The 15,258-nt window shown below is 41.0% G+C and overlaps 1 protein-coding gene and 1 long non-coding RNA gene across 6 annotated transcripts in view; both read left to right on the top strand.

Moving 5' to 3' along the window:
* The window catches only part of LOC135103616 (fatty-acid amide hydrolase 2-like), a 33,614-nt gene that overhangs the window by 9,214 nt on the left and 9,142 nt on the right, over nt 1-15,258 (top strand). The window contains exons 2-13 of one of the 5 annotated variants that reach the window (XM_064010101.1): nt 3,129-3,305; nt 4,129-4,294; nt 4,594-4,816; nt 5,206-5,292; nt 5,402-5,532; nt 5,682-5,793; nt 6,058-6,241; nt 6,784-6,898; nt 7,425-7,532; nt 7,694-7,840; nt 10,589-10,771; nt 10,957-11,087. In XM_064010101.1, coding sequence (XP_063866171.1) covers nt 3,280-3,305; nt 4,129-4,294; nt 4,594-4,816; nt 5,206-5,292; nt 5,402-5,532; nt 5,682-5,793; nt 6,058-6,241; nt 6,784-6,898; nt 7,425-7,532; nt 7,694-7,840; nt 10,589-10,771; nt 10,957-11,058 — 1,584 coding nt within the window. In that variant the 5' untranslated portion in view covers nt 3,129-3,279 and the 3' untranslated portion in view covers nt 11,059-11,087. Of the gene's footprint in view, nt 1-2,396; nt 3,306-4,128; nt 4,295-4,593; nt 4,817-5,205; nt 5,293-5,401; nt 5,533-5,681; nt 5,794-6,057; nt 6,242-6,783; nt 6,899-7,424; nt 7,533-7,693; nt 7,841-10,588; nt 10,772-10,956; nt 11,088-15,258 lie in introns of those variants that run through there. The other 4 variants (XM_064010100.1, XM_064010102.1, XM_064010103.1 and 1 more) reach the window with 4 other exon arrangements.
* LOC135103620 (uncharacterized) overlaps nt 1-15,258 on the top strand; it is a 37,517-nt gene that overhangs the window by 14,268 nt on the left and 7,991 nt on the right. The window lies entirely within an intron of this gene.

Here is a 15,258-nt window from a genome sequence, read left to right as displayed (position 1 = left end):
TCTCGCCAGCTGCAGTTGTCAAATAAGCGCTATAAGTAATTTCACACACCACATAATCAAATCACAAGCATCCACTGGCACATATACCTTGTTTTTCTAAGTTTTATAGTTGACAATTTTGCTCATAAAGTACAATATATTTTTATTTTACATATACAACTTGTAGTACGACGGTCATTTGATTTCAAATACTCCCAGCAAGTCCAGCACCACAACCGTTTTCCATTCTTCCATTATTTCTCTGATGACTTTGTTTTTGAGTGATTTTTCATTTTGAGTGGCATTTCTTTGTTTAATGAAGTCTGGTCATGCGAGATGACCCAGGTGACCCAGGAGGCGTCTTTTGGGAGGTGTTTTCAGGCAGTTTTGAGCGGGAAGAAGTGATGATAGGCAGGAGTGAAGGTGGGGAAGTTGGTCCACTCGTCGTCGACGTCCTCAGCTTTGTTCATGGGTGTCGTGATAGATAGACAGATGGACAAGTAAATTTATTAACCACTGATTCACAGCGAGGTACATTACAGATCACCCAAAACACTAAATTACAAGAGAAAACCATAAACACTATAACATAAAACCATAATAATAATGGTCAAAATAAAATGATGTAACCATTTCTGTAAGTTGCAGGTGTTCCTGGAGGCTGGTCGCATCAGTGTAGCTTAAGCCTTCAGTTATGACTAGAATTGCACTTAGGTTCTTAATATTGAGGAGATTCAAGGTGTGGATGTGGTGTTGAAACAGATCGTGCTTGGCGGTGTGTGTGTGTGTGTGTGTGTGTGTGTGTGTGTGTGTGTGTGTGTGTGTGTGTGTGTGTGTGTGTGTGTGTGTGTTTGTGTGTGTGTGTAAGCTAGATAATAAAAACGGGATTAATTCACATCATGCGCAGCATGCGGTTTAGTACGCACACACACATACACACACACTTTTTATGCAGACCACACTTCCACTGCAACCACGGCACCTGTGAGAAAAAAATTCGGCAACGCCGCTGTCTCACCTCCCTGCGTTCCACACTGCGTCTCAGCATCCCTTGCGTTCTTTTCTAGCGTTAAATATCCTGAAAGGCAGTTAGGACTAGCAGGGGAAGCTGCAGTTGGAAGGCAGGAAAAAAAAAGTACAAAACATGGAAGAGATGGCCAGTATTGGGATCTCACGGTGCAGCGGTCTCTTACCTGGTCCAACTCGTCGTCTCTTCTACCTTTACTGTCTAAATCCATTGACCGCCCCAACGTTCTACGTCTTCCGCCATGGTCCCTGCGTTCCCACCCTACCTAACCTCAGAGTCTGCTTCAGCGAGGAAACTGTGTATAAATGGAGACTGTGAGGTGTCAGAGGACTATAGTTATGTGTTGTAGATGAAAAGAGCTTGCTTCATTTCTTGAATTCCTTCACATCATGCAGAAAATGCAAGTAAAAAAAAAAAATCAGATGAGTTGAAAATGGAAAAAAAAAAGTGTCGAGTTTCTTGATTGCTCGATATGCGTAAGATCTACACCAATGATTGAGTTTGAGATATGTCTTAGTCCGAAAACGTTCTGTTGCACTCGACATGCCTGTGTTCAATCACGATTTTATAAAGTATCTCAGGGTTTAAAGAAAACTTGGAAGCATGAAAAATTATAAATACTTGAAAATTCCATGAGATAATTGAAAGAGAAGATCCCACTACTGCGGAAGTAAAGGACATTTGGGTTATCGTATTCATAGTCAAGACGGGGTTTGATAGCTAATTGTTAGCTGTTGCTTTGTTTGCATGATCCGCACTGGGAATGGTTATTATGAGGGATTATTAAATATCAAGAAGTACTGCGAAATTTGCAGCAAAAATTCAGAGAGACTTACCTAAGCGGCGGCCAGTCCATGAACGTAACTTGGAAACTAATCTTAAAGGCAGTTTCCAGAAATGCAACGAGAAGGACGGTAAAGCTTGTGGATGAGGTCAGTGAGAAAATGCAAATTTGGATAACATTAGCATGAAAAGAAGAAAGTGTGAATCATGTAGCGAAGAGACTCAGCAAATCACTGCGGGATGTCGTCGTGGTTAAGGCCAAACGAAAAGTGACATTGGGTGGGAACAAAAGGTTGCTCTAACCGACGGAAAAAAATAACCAAACATACAAAATATTTGTTTATACCATCCGACGTGCCAAGGATGTGGAGTTGAAGAATAATATCATATGCTTTTGTGAAACACCACACTTGCTCTGATGAAAAGCCCCTACATAACACCTGCTCAGGGAGAAGTATCTCATGATTCTGTTAACAGGCTGGTGCTAATAATGATACGTTACTAATAATGACGAGACGTTAAACACACACACACACACACACACACACACACACACACACACACACTCGGCTTGAATCCAGCTGGAACATTTAGCGTACCTCACTCAGTTGTTCATCCTTTCTTTGGGTTGGACGATAAATCAAGAGAGGAGAGAAGAGGTCACACCGCCTCCGTCCATATTCTCGTCTCTCTCGGTTACCGACCTGGCGTCACAAGGAGGAGCGAGCGAGGGGTCAAGAGCAATTCTCCCGCCAATCTGTAGCTGACCAGTGACCTGGAAGTGCTACCAGAAGGAAATTTTAATACGAGTTTCTGTTTACTTATGCTATGCCCCTTAGTTGTGCTGCGTCAGAATACAAATCTTTATTGCAAAAGAATAGAACTCAAAAAATTGTATAGATTTCCCAAAGACCCATCCCATTTTCTACTTCTACCTTATAGCTTGTCAAAGACCAACAAGAGTCTAGTCTCTCGGTCTTGAGTCTGTCCCTCTCTGACTTCCCAGTGACGTTAATACTCCCGACACTCTAAGTCAATGGTTCCCAAATTTTTTCAGCTTGGTACCCAATTTAACATGCCACATAAAGCGGGCTACCACTTTCACAAAATGGTAATACACGTGTCCAATACTGGACGCGTCAAAATACATTTGGCTTGCCACACACCTAGTTACATATTTCTTCTTTTTTAATACTGTATAGTATTTTTGTGTAGTTTTAATGTTTATTGTTATTTGCTTTAAATTCATTATTTAATTATAATAGATTTAATTTACACCTTTACATACTTTACATACTAATCCTAATGCCAGGTACCACAATGTTTTCTTGATTTCCAGCATTCTTCACCATCTTTTCCGTCACCCCTCTATTACCCGCCAAAAATGTTAAATTGCTCCCATGGGGTAATTTAACCCAGTTTTGGAACCGCTGCTCTAAGTGTTCACGTGGAAAGAATCTTGATCATGGAAAGTAAACTCTGGGAACCAGATGTCACAATGGCCCTGCATCCCGAGGTAAGAGATATGCACCACAGGCTCAAGGGCCAATAAGATGGAGATGAGCGCTGAGGCCATGCGCAACTAGAGCTTATGCCCCTATCTTTTTTTTTGCATTACCTAAATCACATCTTTACTGTGGTTTGTTCTCTACCCATTTGGAGAACTTGAGTGATATGGGTTTGTAATTAATTTTGGTACCAGAGAACTGGACTACATCACAATGAAGGCCGTATCTCTAGCCCCTTTGTATCCCAATGAGACCAATCAAACTTCCAGTCTAATTTATCTAATAACATCAAATCCACACATGTAATCTGCATTCTTTTCCTGTATTTTCTCAAGGTCCTCTTTACACACCTGTTCCTATCCCATCTCTCATAGCCTGTTACTTTCAACCACCTCCCAGTTCTGAAAGCAACTGCCATTTTCATCTCATCTTAACCTGCACCCGCCCCACGCCCACATATTTTTTGTATTGTACGACTGCACCTGCCATGCAATATCGATGCCTACAAAACCCGGACGCACGACATACAGACGAGATCAAGGTCAAGATTCTCCATTGGGCCTTTATTTTACTTCAGGACAATAAATAGGCAGTCTCCTCAATCAGTATTCCTGGCCTGACAAAGGTGTGTGGGAAGGTGGTTTAGGGGAACTGATTTCATGAATGGGGTTTTTACCAGCTCAGAATTTCGTTCATTAATTGGCTTAGCATCTAAATTTCTTGCTTTCGCCGTGCTCTTTTTTATTTTTTTATTTATTTTTTTTTTTTTGAAGATAGAAGACTGCACTTACTGTTTTTTTTTTTTTTTTTTTTTTTTTTTTTCGTGCACAGTGTTGTCATCTCTCTCCTGACGCGGCTGTACCTGGCGGTGGTGCGCTGCGTGTTTAGACTCCTCTGGGTAGCATGGGGACCCACCAAGCTGCTGTTGCCACCCATAGACGACCCGGCGTTGGTGCAGTCTGCCCGTACCTTGGCGCTCTGGATACGACAGAGGAAGGTTTGTAACTTGTTTTGTGCTGATGAGGAAGGAAGCCATATGATGCTATGATAAATAACTGCCACAAAAAGCTTAATCTCACTGCCTCCTCGCTGTATAATGCATCTTTGAATTTATAATCTTTTTTTTTTCTCAAAATTTATAGCTTGTGATGGACTTGCTTCTGAGCGGAAGTTCAGCTGGCGTTTGTTGAGAGATGTATTACATGGAATATGATGTATATTAATTTCTATAGTTCATCTAGCACGATTATATTGAGCTACGAAGCTGTACCAGGCATCTCCTACCCTTTTTCCCAGAGGAGCACCGTGTCCATCATAGAGGCATTTCGACGGCGCATCGAAGCAGTCAACCCCATCATTAACGCTGTCGTGGATGAACGTTTCGAAGCTGCCCTGCGAGAGGCCCGGGAGGTGGACCGGCGGCTTGATGCATGCACGCAGGAGGAACGTGAGGAGATCGGTCGCATCCAGCCGCTTCTTGGAGTACCATTCACTGCTAAAGAAAGCGTCATGGTGAAGGGTGAGTGAGAGGTATATGGGCGGATGTGGTGAATCTTACACCGTAAGGATTCTCGGAGGCATAACACCTTGTTCAGGACGAGTGTGCCAAGATATGTCACACCTTTTTGAATGCACATGCCTTGTGTGCGATAGAATATTTATGTCCCTGTACAACTTGGAACAAGTTGATCATCATAATCCATAACTCGATGGCCATAATTTCATTTTTTTTTTTTTTCCAGTTAGGTGGAGATCGCTGTGCTGTCAGAGATTACTATGATGTTAAATATCAAATGTTCCAAAGTTTATCGTATTAAGTCAGTTTTACACCACAGCCGTTGAAGGTATGTCAGATGACATCTATAAAGTATATGGCAGCAGTAACTGTAGACGATGGTTTGTCTGCAGGCCTGAGTAACGCCGGAGGGCTAGTGAACCGGCAGGGTATGAAGGCCTCGCGGGACGCCGAGGTGGTGGGCAGACTCCGGGAGGCAGGTGGGGCTTCATCCTGCGCCTACTTGCACATATTACAACTTTGACTGATTTTTCTGGTACCTCAGTTTTCATTTATATTTTTAGTTATAATCCCTGTGTGCATTTCCAGGAGCCATTCCGGTTGCTGTTACCAACGTACCGGAGCTTGCAATTTGGGTAGAGTCCTACAATCTATTGAATGGCCGCACCGTCAATCCTTACGACGTCAGCAGGACCCCAGGTGGATCCAGCGGCGGCGAGGTGTGTGTGTTGGGATAATCTTTCAGTGTTCTGTACACATTTTAGCAGACAATCATCACGTAGGCCAAACATTGAACCCTGGAGTGCGGTGACTGGCAGCATCACATGTATGGTGTAAGTAATGACTTCTTACATTTCCTCTACTCCAGGGGGCCTTGTTGACATCTTGTGGCACTCCACTCTCTGTTGGGACTGACATTGGCGGCTCCATACGGATTCCTGCGTTTTTATGTGGCACCTTTGGCCACAAGCCAACGTCAGGTGAGAAACATAATGGTTGCATGGTGCATCCTATATCTAATCTTCCTCCATTACCATGAAACTTTATGAAAAAAGTTCCCCCCTCCCTCCCTCTCTCTCTCTCTCTCTCTCTCTCTCTCTCTCTCTCTCTCTCTCTCTCTCTCTCTCTCTCTCTCTCTCTCTCTCTCTCTCTCTCTCTCTCTCTCTCTCTCTTTCTCTCTAAGTGCAGACTGATTAAAAATTTTCAGTTCATTCAAAGGCCTTTGTTTTCTTTCGCTCTCTCAGGCTGGGTGTCGCTGGACGGCACTAGACCATTTCGGTATGTGAATGAAAACAGGAAAATCTCAGTAGCTGGCCCGCTTTGTCGCTCGGTGGGGGACCTGGTAGTGTTCCTAGAAAGCGTGGCGCCTCGAGCGGCAGGTTTAGCGGCCAACGTGACGAACACGGACATCGGGTCCCTCAACATATGGTTAGCACACTATAAGAAATTAAAGAAGCAGTCACAGATTTAGTGTTAATATACTGATGGAGGAAAAAAATCAACGACAGCCACTTAAGCATGTCTCGTCTGACAAAAATATATAGTGTTTCCTGGAAGATTGTTATGGTTCAGTTTTATAACAGTCCAGGTGTTGTTTGAATTGTGCAATATATATTAATTCCTTTCACAAGGAAGTGTGATATCATCGTCATGTGTCCATTACTGCTATCGTGGTAGTCATTTTCGCCAATATAATGTTACCATTTGCTTTGAGGACACAAACTCCCTCACTTACCTTTTATTCACCTACGAGTGTGGTGCACATAGGCAGGAAAATGACACGTCCCCATGGTTAGGCTCGTGCTGAATTCAGAAAGTAGATGGGTATGATGACTGTCACGAAGCCGTCGAGGCACACTGCATCACAAAGGTGTGGAAGCGGCGGCTTAACTTGATAAGTACTAGTATTTCTCATCAGGAACAATTTTATTTGACTGCAAAGCTTCCTTCCTTGTGTCCAAACCGAAAAGGTGGATGGACGGGATGGAGTCCCCCTGGTGTCGCCCAACTGAACCATCTTTGCGCGAGGCCCTGCACGATGCCTGCCGCTACCTGCACCAATCCTTCGGGGCAACCCTACGCCAGGTGAGCTGCCTCATTGGTGCTGCCCCCCTTCGCGGTGCTCACTGAGGCAAAAGTAACTGTGTTCATTGATAGAAAGGGAAAAGAGTGATCAATATGTGTAGTAAGCTATCTATCTATCTATCTATCTGTCTGTCTATCTATCTATCTATCTATCTATCTATCTATCTATCTATCTATCTATATCTATATATATATATATATATATATATATATATATATATATATATATATATATATATATATATATATATATATATATATATATATATATATATATATATACGTACATACATAGAGAGAGAAAGAGAGAGAGAGAGAGAGAGAGAGAGAGAGAAGTTACATTAGCTAGGGTAAATGACGTCCTCGTAAATTGATGAGCCGCATGATATTTTAATTGATCTAATTGTAACTTTACTGTTTTTATCAATAATTTGCAGTGTTATTTTCTGATATACGTTCAAGACATTGTTTTCTAGTGGGTATTGCACGACAGACTAGCAGACGTTATTAATATACCTGAGGACAGTTTCAGTGGCCGTTAGACATGTCACGTACAGCAGAAGTCTGGTTGTCCAAAAAAAACAATGAAGACAAAGACGAACCTCCCCTTGTCAGCGATATGAAGAACCGTGAGGTGAGGATTTGTTTCGTTTAATTATGTAGGTCTGTAAACCTTGTGCCCAGTAACAAACCGCTTTCGATCTTTGTCGTGTGTATTGAACGCTGAGAATAGTTCATGATATTCTCACAGATGCAGCTTTTACTCATCCACTTTCCCTTCTCATGTTCCCTAAGGGTTCTATAAACCTGGTAGAGGAGTGGCTGCGGTGGATGTGCGGGCGTGGGCGGCACATCTTTCCTACACTGGTCTTAGCCTCTGGTGAGACACGTCCTCTTAAATCTGACCGCCTCAGCTGGAAGAATATTCAGACAAGCTTTTTGGTGAGAGAAATGTGACTGTAGAGTTTATGTTCATGATATGGAGGACGAACAAGGAAAAGAGAGAAGAGGGAGGGGGCAGGAAGATGGGGATTTTGTTCTAACATAAACCCTGACTTGGGCAGTGGTACAGTAAAATCCCTCTCATCCGGCATTCGAGTATCCAGCAGCTTCAAGTATCCAGCACATTTTTCCCCGAGCCTTAAAATCAATAAAAAATCAATGTGTACTCATAAAATCGATTAAAATTCCCGCGCGAGGCATACTTTGTCCCCTCGCCACCAGAGCGCACTACTTCGCGCCATCCGCGGCCCACTGCGCTGTGTTTACTCAGTGACTCAGTCCCGCGTGTGCACTGTTTATCGCCTGACGCCTTCGTCATGCCTAAAGTTGTAGAAAAGAGGAAGCGTGTTGTGCTTACACTTAAGCAGCTGATCAGATCAGCTGCTGATTAAGATCAGCTGATCTTTGTTATGGTAAGATGCGTGAGTGTAGGGTGGTGATTGTGGACATAATTTCACTTCTATTCAAGTATCCGGCAATATTCAAGTATCCGGCATGTCGGCGGTCCCGTTGATGCCGGATAAGAGGGATTTTACTGTAAATGGCAAGAGTTCGGTACGACACACAGAATATCGGATGAGATGAAGTTGATAAGTCTGTCATCAGTCCACTGAATGATGCATATATATATATATATATATATATATATATATATATATATATATATATATATATATATATATATATATATATATATATATATATATATATATATATATATATATATATATTGTTGTGTGCAGCAAGATAACGCGATATGAAATGAAGAAAGATGCAAGAGCGAATGAAAAAAGAATAAAGAGAGAGAGAGAGAGAGAGAGAGAGAGAGAGAGAGAGAGAGAGAGAGAGAGAGAGAGAGAGAGAGAGAGAGAGAGGCTGGGGATGAGACTTGGATGCGTGCTGGACACGTAGCTATCCACCCAGCCTGAAGCTCCTTATATAATATTTATCTGCACAATCACTTATATTTCCTACGTAAATTTCCTTGCTTCCCCTTATCCATTCACTCTGAATCTCATCCAGTATTTAGTAGAAGAGTTGTTCTCGACAATAACGTAATCAGTATTCATCTAGCCTCCTTAGTTTGATCATTAGAATTTTTAGAAGTAAACTGTTTTATTTGTGTAAGACGGTGCGGGGAGCAGAGAGTGCGGCGCACAAGTGTTTATGCGTATGTATGTCACTAACCTACTCTCTTTTTTTTTTTTTTCTCATGTAGGAGTGACAATGGGCAAGGTAAACAAAAATCCAATTAAAAAAAAGCCCACTGAGATGCCAGTCCCAGAAAAGAGTCCTAAGCCGTAGTCAAAAACTGAAGGATTAGTGTCTTGAAACCTCCCTCTTGAAGGAATTCAAGTCATACGAAGGTGGAAATACAGAAACAGGCAGGGAGTTTCAGAGTTTACCAGAGAAAGGGATGAATAATTGAGAATACTGGTTAACTCTTGCATTAGGGAGGTGGTCAGAAAACGGGTGAGAGAAGGAAGAAAGTCTTGTGCTGCGGGACCGCAGGAGGAGAGGAGGCATGCATTTGGAAAAATCAAAAGAGCAGTTAACATGAAAATAACGGTAGAAGACAGAGATGCAACATGGCGGCGATGGGAGAGAGGCTGAAGACAGTCAGTTAGAGGAGAGGAGTTGATGAGACGAAAAGTTTTTGATTCCACCCTGTCTAGATGAGTGGTATGAGTGGAACCCCCCCCCCCAGACATATGAAACATACTCCATACATGGACGGATAAGGCCCTTGTACAGAGTTAGCAGCCGGGGAGAGTGGGGGTGAGAAAAACTGGCAGAGACGTCTCAGAACACCTAACTTCATAGAAGCTGTTTTAGCTAGAGATGAGACGTGAAGTTTCCATTTCAGATTGTAAGTAAAGGACAGACCAAGGATGTTCAGTGTAGAAGAGGTAGACAAATGAGTCTCATTTGCGTGACCTGGATTTACGACTGTTATTAAGAGCGGTGCACGAGTCAAAAGTGGACCTTCTAACTCATATTTGAGCCCTGCTTTGAGTCCACATAGGAGGTGGTTCAGGGAAGCTAGTCCAGGTGCGGCAGCTTTGTGAAGGGGCTGGGAACTGTGGTCGTGAATATATATATATATATATATATATATATATATATATATATATATATATATATATATATATATATATATATATATATATATATATATATATATATATATATATATATATATATATATATATATATATATATATATATATATATATATATATATATATATATATATATATATATATATATATATATATATATATATATATATATATATATATATATATATATATATATATATATATATATATATATATATATATATATATATATATATATATATATATATATATATATATATATATATATATATATATATATATATATATATATATATATATATATATATATATATATATATATATATATATATATATATATATATATATATATATATATATATATATATATATATATATATATATATTTACCACCGGTAAAGAGGTTCAATGATGGTTGCGAGATCTCAGACATGAGACAGGTAACAAAGAGTAGGTCATGAACACATGAAAGTCGACTTTTCATGACCTATTCATTGTTACACCAGCAATCGTTAGTTCACCTCGTGATGAGGCCTTTCCGTCTTGTGTGTTCTCCTCTGGGCAGGACAAGCTTGGCCAAAACGGTGTGCTGGTGGTGCCCGTATTGCCCCTAGTGGCGCCTTTCCATGGAGAACTTTTGTACTTCTGGAAAGACGTGAACCTCGCTCTGATCTTCAATGTCACTGAAATGCCATCCACCTCCGTCCCTCTTGGACTCACCAAGGACGGCTTGCCCCTTGGACTGCAGGTACGAATTGTATTGTTTACCTTCATATATATTTACTTTTTTTTTTTCCTGAAATTTGACTTAACTTACAAAACAGATCTTACCTCTCAGTTATTCGCCGTTGTTGTGTTGTAATGTTGTGTGCAGCGAGGGATGGGAGCTAAAATATGAAAACAAATATGTTTAAATAGTTTTCTTTTATGCAGGTGGTGACAACCCCTGGGAACGATCACTTGAGTCTGGCGGTGGCGGCGGCGCTGGAGGATAAGTTCGGAGGATGGGTCTCCCCGTCACCGGTCACCGTGTAGCACCTCGGCCCCGCGCAAATAACCTGAAGGTAGATGAACGAATATATTCTCTTTTACACTAGTATAAAGTTCCCCACTTCACCTGCATGAACTCAGGTACGATTCCTTCCCTAATGGTGCCGTACTTCCAAGTGAGGAGTAGTTTTCGTCATAATGAGAAGGGAAAGTCATGAACAGAGAGAGAGAGAGAGAGAGAGAGAGAGAGAGAGAGAGAGAGAGAGAGAGAGAGAGAGAGAGAGAGAGAGAGAGAGAGTCTAAAAGAAACATGGAAGGCAAAAGGAATGTTGTTGAAGAGGGTCGAAAATGAAAGGGGGCGTAAACCCTTGAGCCTAATGGAGTGGTAGTAAGGGGAGTGCATGTAAAGGGCTCTCCTTCCTTCACGGTCTGGATCACTATTGATTTGTCTTTCTTAAAATGAATAAGTAACAAATGGGAAATAAAGAGAGGGAGGTATGGCACCCATATATACATCTCCCTCTCAAGTGTATATACGTATTTCAAAGATTTTTCAAGAAAAAAAAAAAAAAAAAGGAAAATCAGGGAATATAACTGCAAGACCCATATTCTGAAATGCTTTGGATCAAAAGTTAATGCAACATCAAAAAGGAATGTGACGAACAGTATTCATTGTTACTACGGGCCGAGATCATTAATTACTTGCAAAAGGAGGACATAGTTTTCAAACACGTGTACTAAGCTGCAGTATATCACGTACTCGTATGCACTGGCGGTTTTATGTGATGGTAGATGGTAAAGTTGTGCATGATCTGTAATTTCCTGTCTTTCAACATCTGATATTGGCATTATTGCTGTTCATGTTCAATCTTCTACATAGATTGTTACGACTCTAATATTTTGTACATTTTGCACATTATGTGTGTGTGTGTGTGTGTGTGTGTGTGTCAGAGCTTAACTATTGGATATGCAAATGAGTGCTTTAGAGCATATGTATTCAACGATTGTTCGTGTGAACAAGTGAAAGGCGTATTGTTATGGGTATTAATTACCTACTTCATAGTTTAGCTTGATGTATGGACACTGCTTCGCTACAGTTTTATAGCTCCAAAGAGCTCATACCTAGTTTACCACGTTGTACAATAACTTCTAGTGTTAGTCGGTTGGCTCCTCCCTGTAACCAAGAAGGAGCTCATCCATTCACCTATGAGGACTGCTCGTAGGTGAGATTGACCCTGAAACTATGTGTTGTTCAACAGTAACTCTTGGTTTTAGATAGGTTCGAGTAAATATATATTTTTCACTATAATTAAATTTTTCGTGAATCTTACACAGATTATTTCCGTTGCGCCATTTTCATTTATATAAGCACTATAATGATATGTATTATGACTTAGTTGTAGTTTTCCTGTTCCTCGACTTCGTTACACTGGACTCGGACCTGGAAACACACACGATGCTGCGCTTTGGTGCCGGTTGTAGCAGGACGAAAAAATTCTAGTGAGAGCTTAGTTTTCCTCGCATGAAGCTTCGCATTAACCAAGTCGCTTTCTAAGACCGAGCCCCTTGCTAATCTACCGAAATATTCCTGCATCTCTGACCTAGTGTTTCCTAGCGTGTGCTGCACCTGGCTCTTCCACTGGAATATTCCTACATCTCTGGCCTAGTGCTTCCCAGCTTGCTCCGTACCTAGCTGTGAAATTGTGCAACTGTACCTTTGCAAAATCATCAAAACTGTATGCAGAGTCTGCCTGTCGATTAAACATTCATAGGGGAGATGCTTGTCAATTCCATACACTGAAATTAGAAGTGTCACTCATAGACATTATCAGTGGCCCATTCAGAGATGCAGCTACATGAGGGATCCAGCCATTCCATTGCACTGTATTATTATGTACCAAATGACGCAAAGTCTACAATCCCCCTTCCATTTTGTCTTTCAAAGAGGATGTTTGAGTCAGGATAATGCGCTAAAATGCTCACTTTTTCGACTCCATACTGCTGATGTATTGCATCCAACACCATAATGTTAAACTCTATGTCGTTATCGCTCAACACCCTGAGTGTTGTACACTGGCATATTACATCATCAACTGCTGTGCGTGCAACTGAGCGCACTAACTTTTTTTGCTACAGGCAACAGTATGACATATTTCAAGTAATCATCACCTCTTAGAGACAATGGGAACTTTAGCAGTGTGAAACAGAGCATCAGGAATAAATTATGTACCCATTGGAGCTCGGCTGCATGCATGATCATTATACTGAGCACACGACAAGCACTGATCTATGTGCCTCATCTCTGGCCAGTAATAAGGTAGCTCCATAGAAGCTGTTTTTAGCTACAAATGAGATACGAAGTTTACAGTTTAGATTATAGGTAAAGGACAGGCCGAGGATGTTCATAGAAGAGGGGGACAGTTGAATGTCATTGAAAAAGAGGGGATAGTTTTCAGGAAGGTTGTGTTAAGTTGAAAGATGAATTGAGTATTTGAAACACTGAAAAACCATAATCGTAAATTTTTAGAGAATTCGGTGAGTTTCTGAGACATTGCGTAAATTCTTTATTTCGTGAAGGATTGGACGTTGATAAAAAAAACCTGTAGAATTGCAGGGTGCTATCATTAGTGTAGGAATGGATAGGACAAGAAGTTTGGTTTAGAAGATCATTGATGAATAATACGAGAGTGTGTGACAGGACAGAATCCTGAGGAACACCATTGTTAATAGATTTAGGAGAAGAACAGATAACCGTCTATCATGGCAGCAATAGAACAGTCAGAAAGGAACCTTGAGATGAAGTTACAGAGAGAAGGATAGAAGCTATAGGAAGGTAGCTTGGAAATCAAAGCTTTGTGCCAGACTCTATCAAAAGCTTTTGCTATGTCTAAGGTAACAGCAAAAGTTTCACCAAAATTCTTAAAAGAGAATGACCAAGACTCAATAAGGAAAGCAAGAAGATTACCAGTAAAGAGGCCTCGTTGATAACCATACTGACGATGAGATAGAACACTGTGAAGTGATAGATGTTTAAGAATCTTCCTGTTGAGGATAGATTAAAAAAAAAAAAAAACTTTAGAGAGGCAGGAAATTAAAGCAATAGGACGGTAGTTTGAGGGATTAGAACGGTCACCATTTTTAGGAACAGGCTGAATGTGGGCAAAGTTCCACCAAGAAGAAAAGCTAGATGTTGGTAGACAGAGTTGGAAGAGTTTGATTAGGCGAGGCGCAAACACAGAAGCACATTTTCGGAAAACAATAGGAGGGACCCCATACATGCAGGGTGTAACACGAGTTTCTGCGGATATTGCTAGAGGTGAAAGTATAGGTTATCCTAAGTTAAAAATGTTCAATGCACATATGCATCCTGAAGCGTTGTTAGCCGTGGTGTGACATTCAAGTGTGGCCTGGTGACAGACAGAGGAACCGGGTCAGGTGGGTTTCCATGGCGGGATGTGTAGACTTTGATGTCCGTTGATGAAACTGTGAATTATTCAGTCATGATTTTCACAAGTTTTGGAGATTTACAGTATGCCATGATGAGATTTACCGATAAACACGACACAATGATGATATGCATGTAATAAGCGACAAATAAAAATAATAAACAAATAAATAAAAATAATAAACAGATAAAAAAAACTCAATTCCTCCATCTATCAGCTCGACACAACCTTCCAGAAAATTATCCCTTCTTCTTCATTGATACAATCAACTGGCCCCCTCTACACTGAACATCCTCGGTCTGTCCTTTACCTATAATCGAAACTGGAAACTTTATATCTCATCTCTAGCTAAAGCAGCTTGTATGAAGTTAGACGTTTTGAGTCATCTTCAGTTTTTCTCATTCCCCAGCTGCTAACTCTGTACAGGGGCCTTATCCGTTCATGTATGGAGTATGCTTCACATGTATGGGGGGTTCCACTCAAAATCTTTTCATCTTATCAACTCCTCTCCTCTAACTGACTGTCTTTCGTCTTTCTCATCGCTACAGTGTTGCATCTCTTGCTATCTTCTACCGCTATTTTCATGTCAACTCCTCTTCTGATCTTGTAAACTGCATGCCTCCCCTCCTTGCCCGGCCTCGCTCCGCGAGACTTTCTTCTCTCACCCCTATTCTGTTCACCACTCTAATACAAGAATTCACCACTATCCTCAATCATTCATCCCCTTCTCTAGTAAACTCTGAAACTCTCTGCCTGCTTCTGTATTTCCACCTTCCAATAACTTGAACTCTTTCAAGAG

This window comes from Scylla paramamosain, chromosome 9 (genome assembly GCF_035594125.1).
Source record: "Scylla paramamosain isolate STU-SP2022 chromosome 9, ASM3559412v1, whole genome shotgun sequence".
NCBI lineage: Eukaryota > Metazoa > Arthropoda > Malacostraca > Decapoda > Portunidae > Scylla > Scylla paramamosain.
The sequence above is the reverse complement of the archived record's forward strand: the minus strand, read 5'-3'. Positions and strand labels throughout refer to the sequence as shown.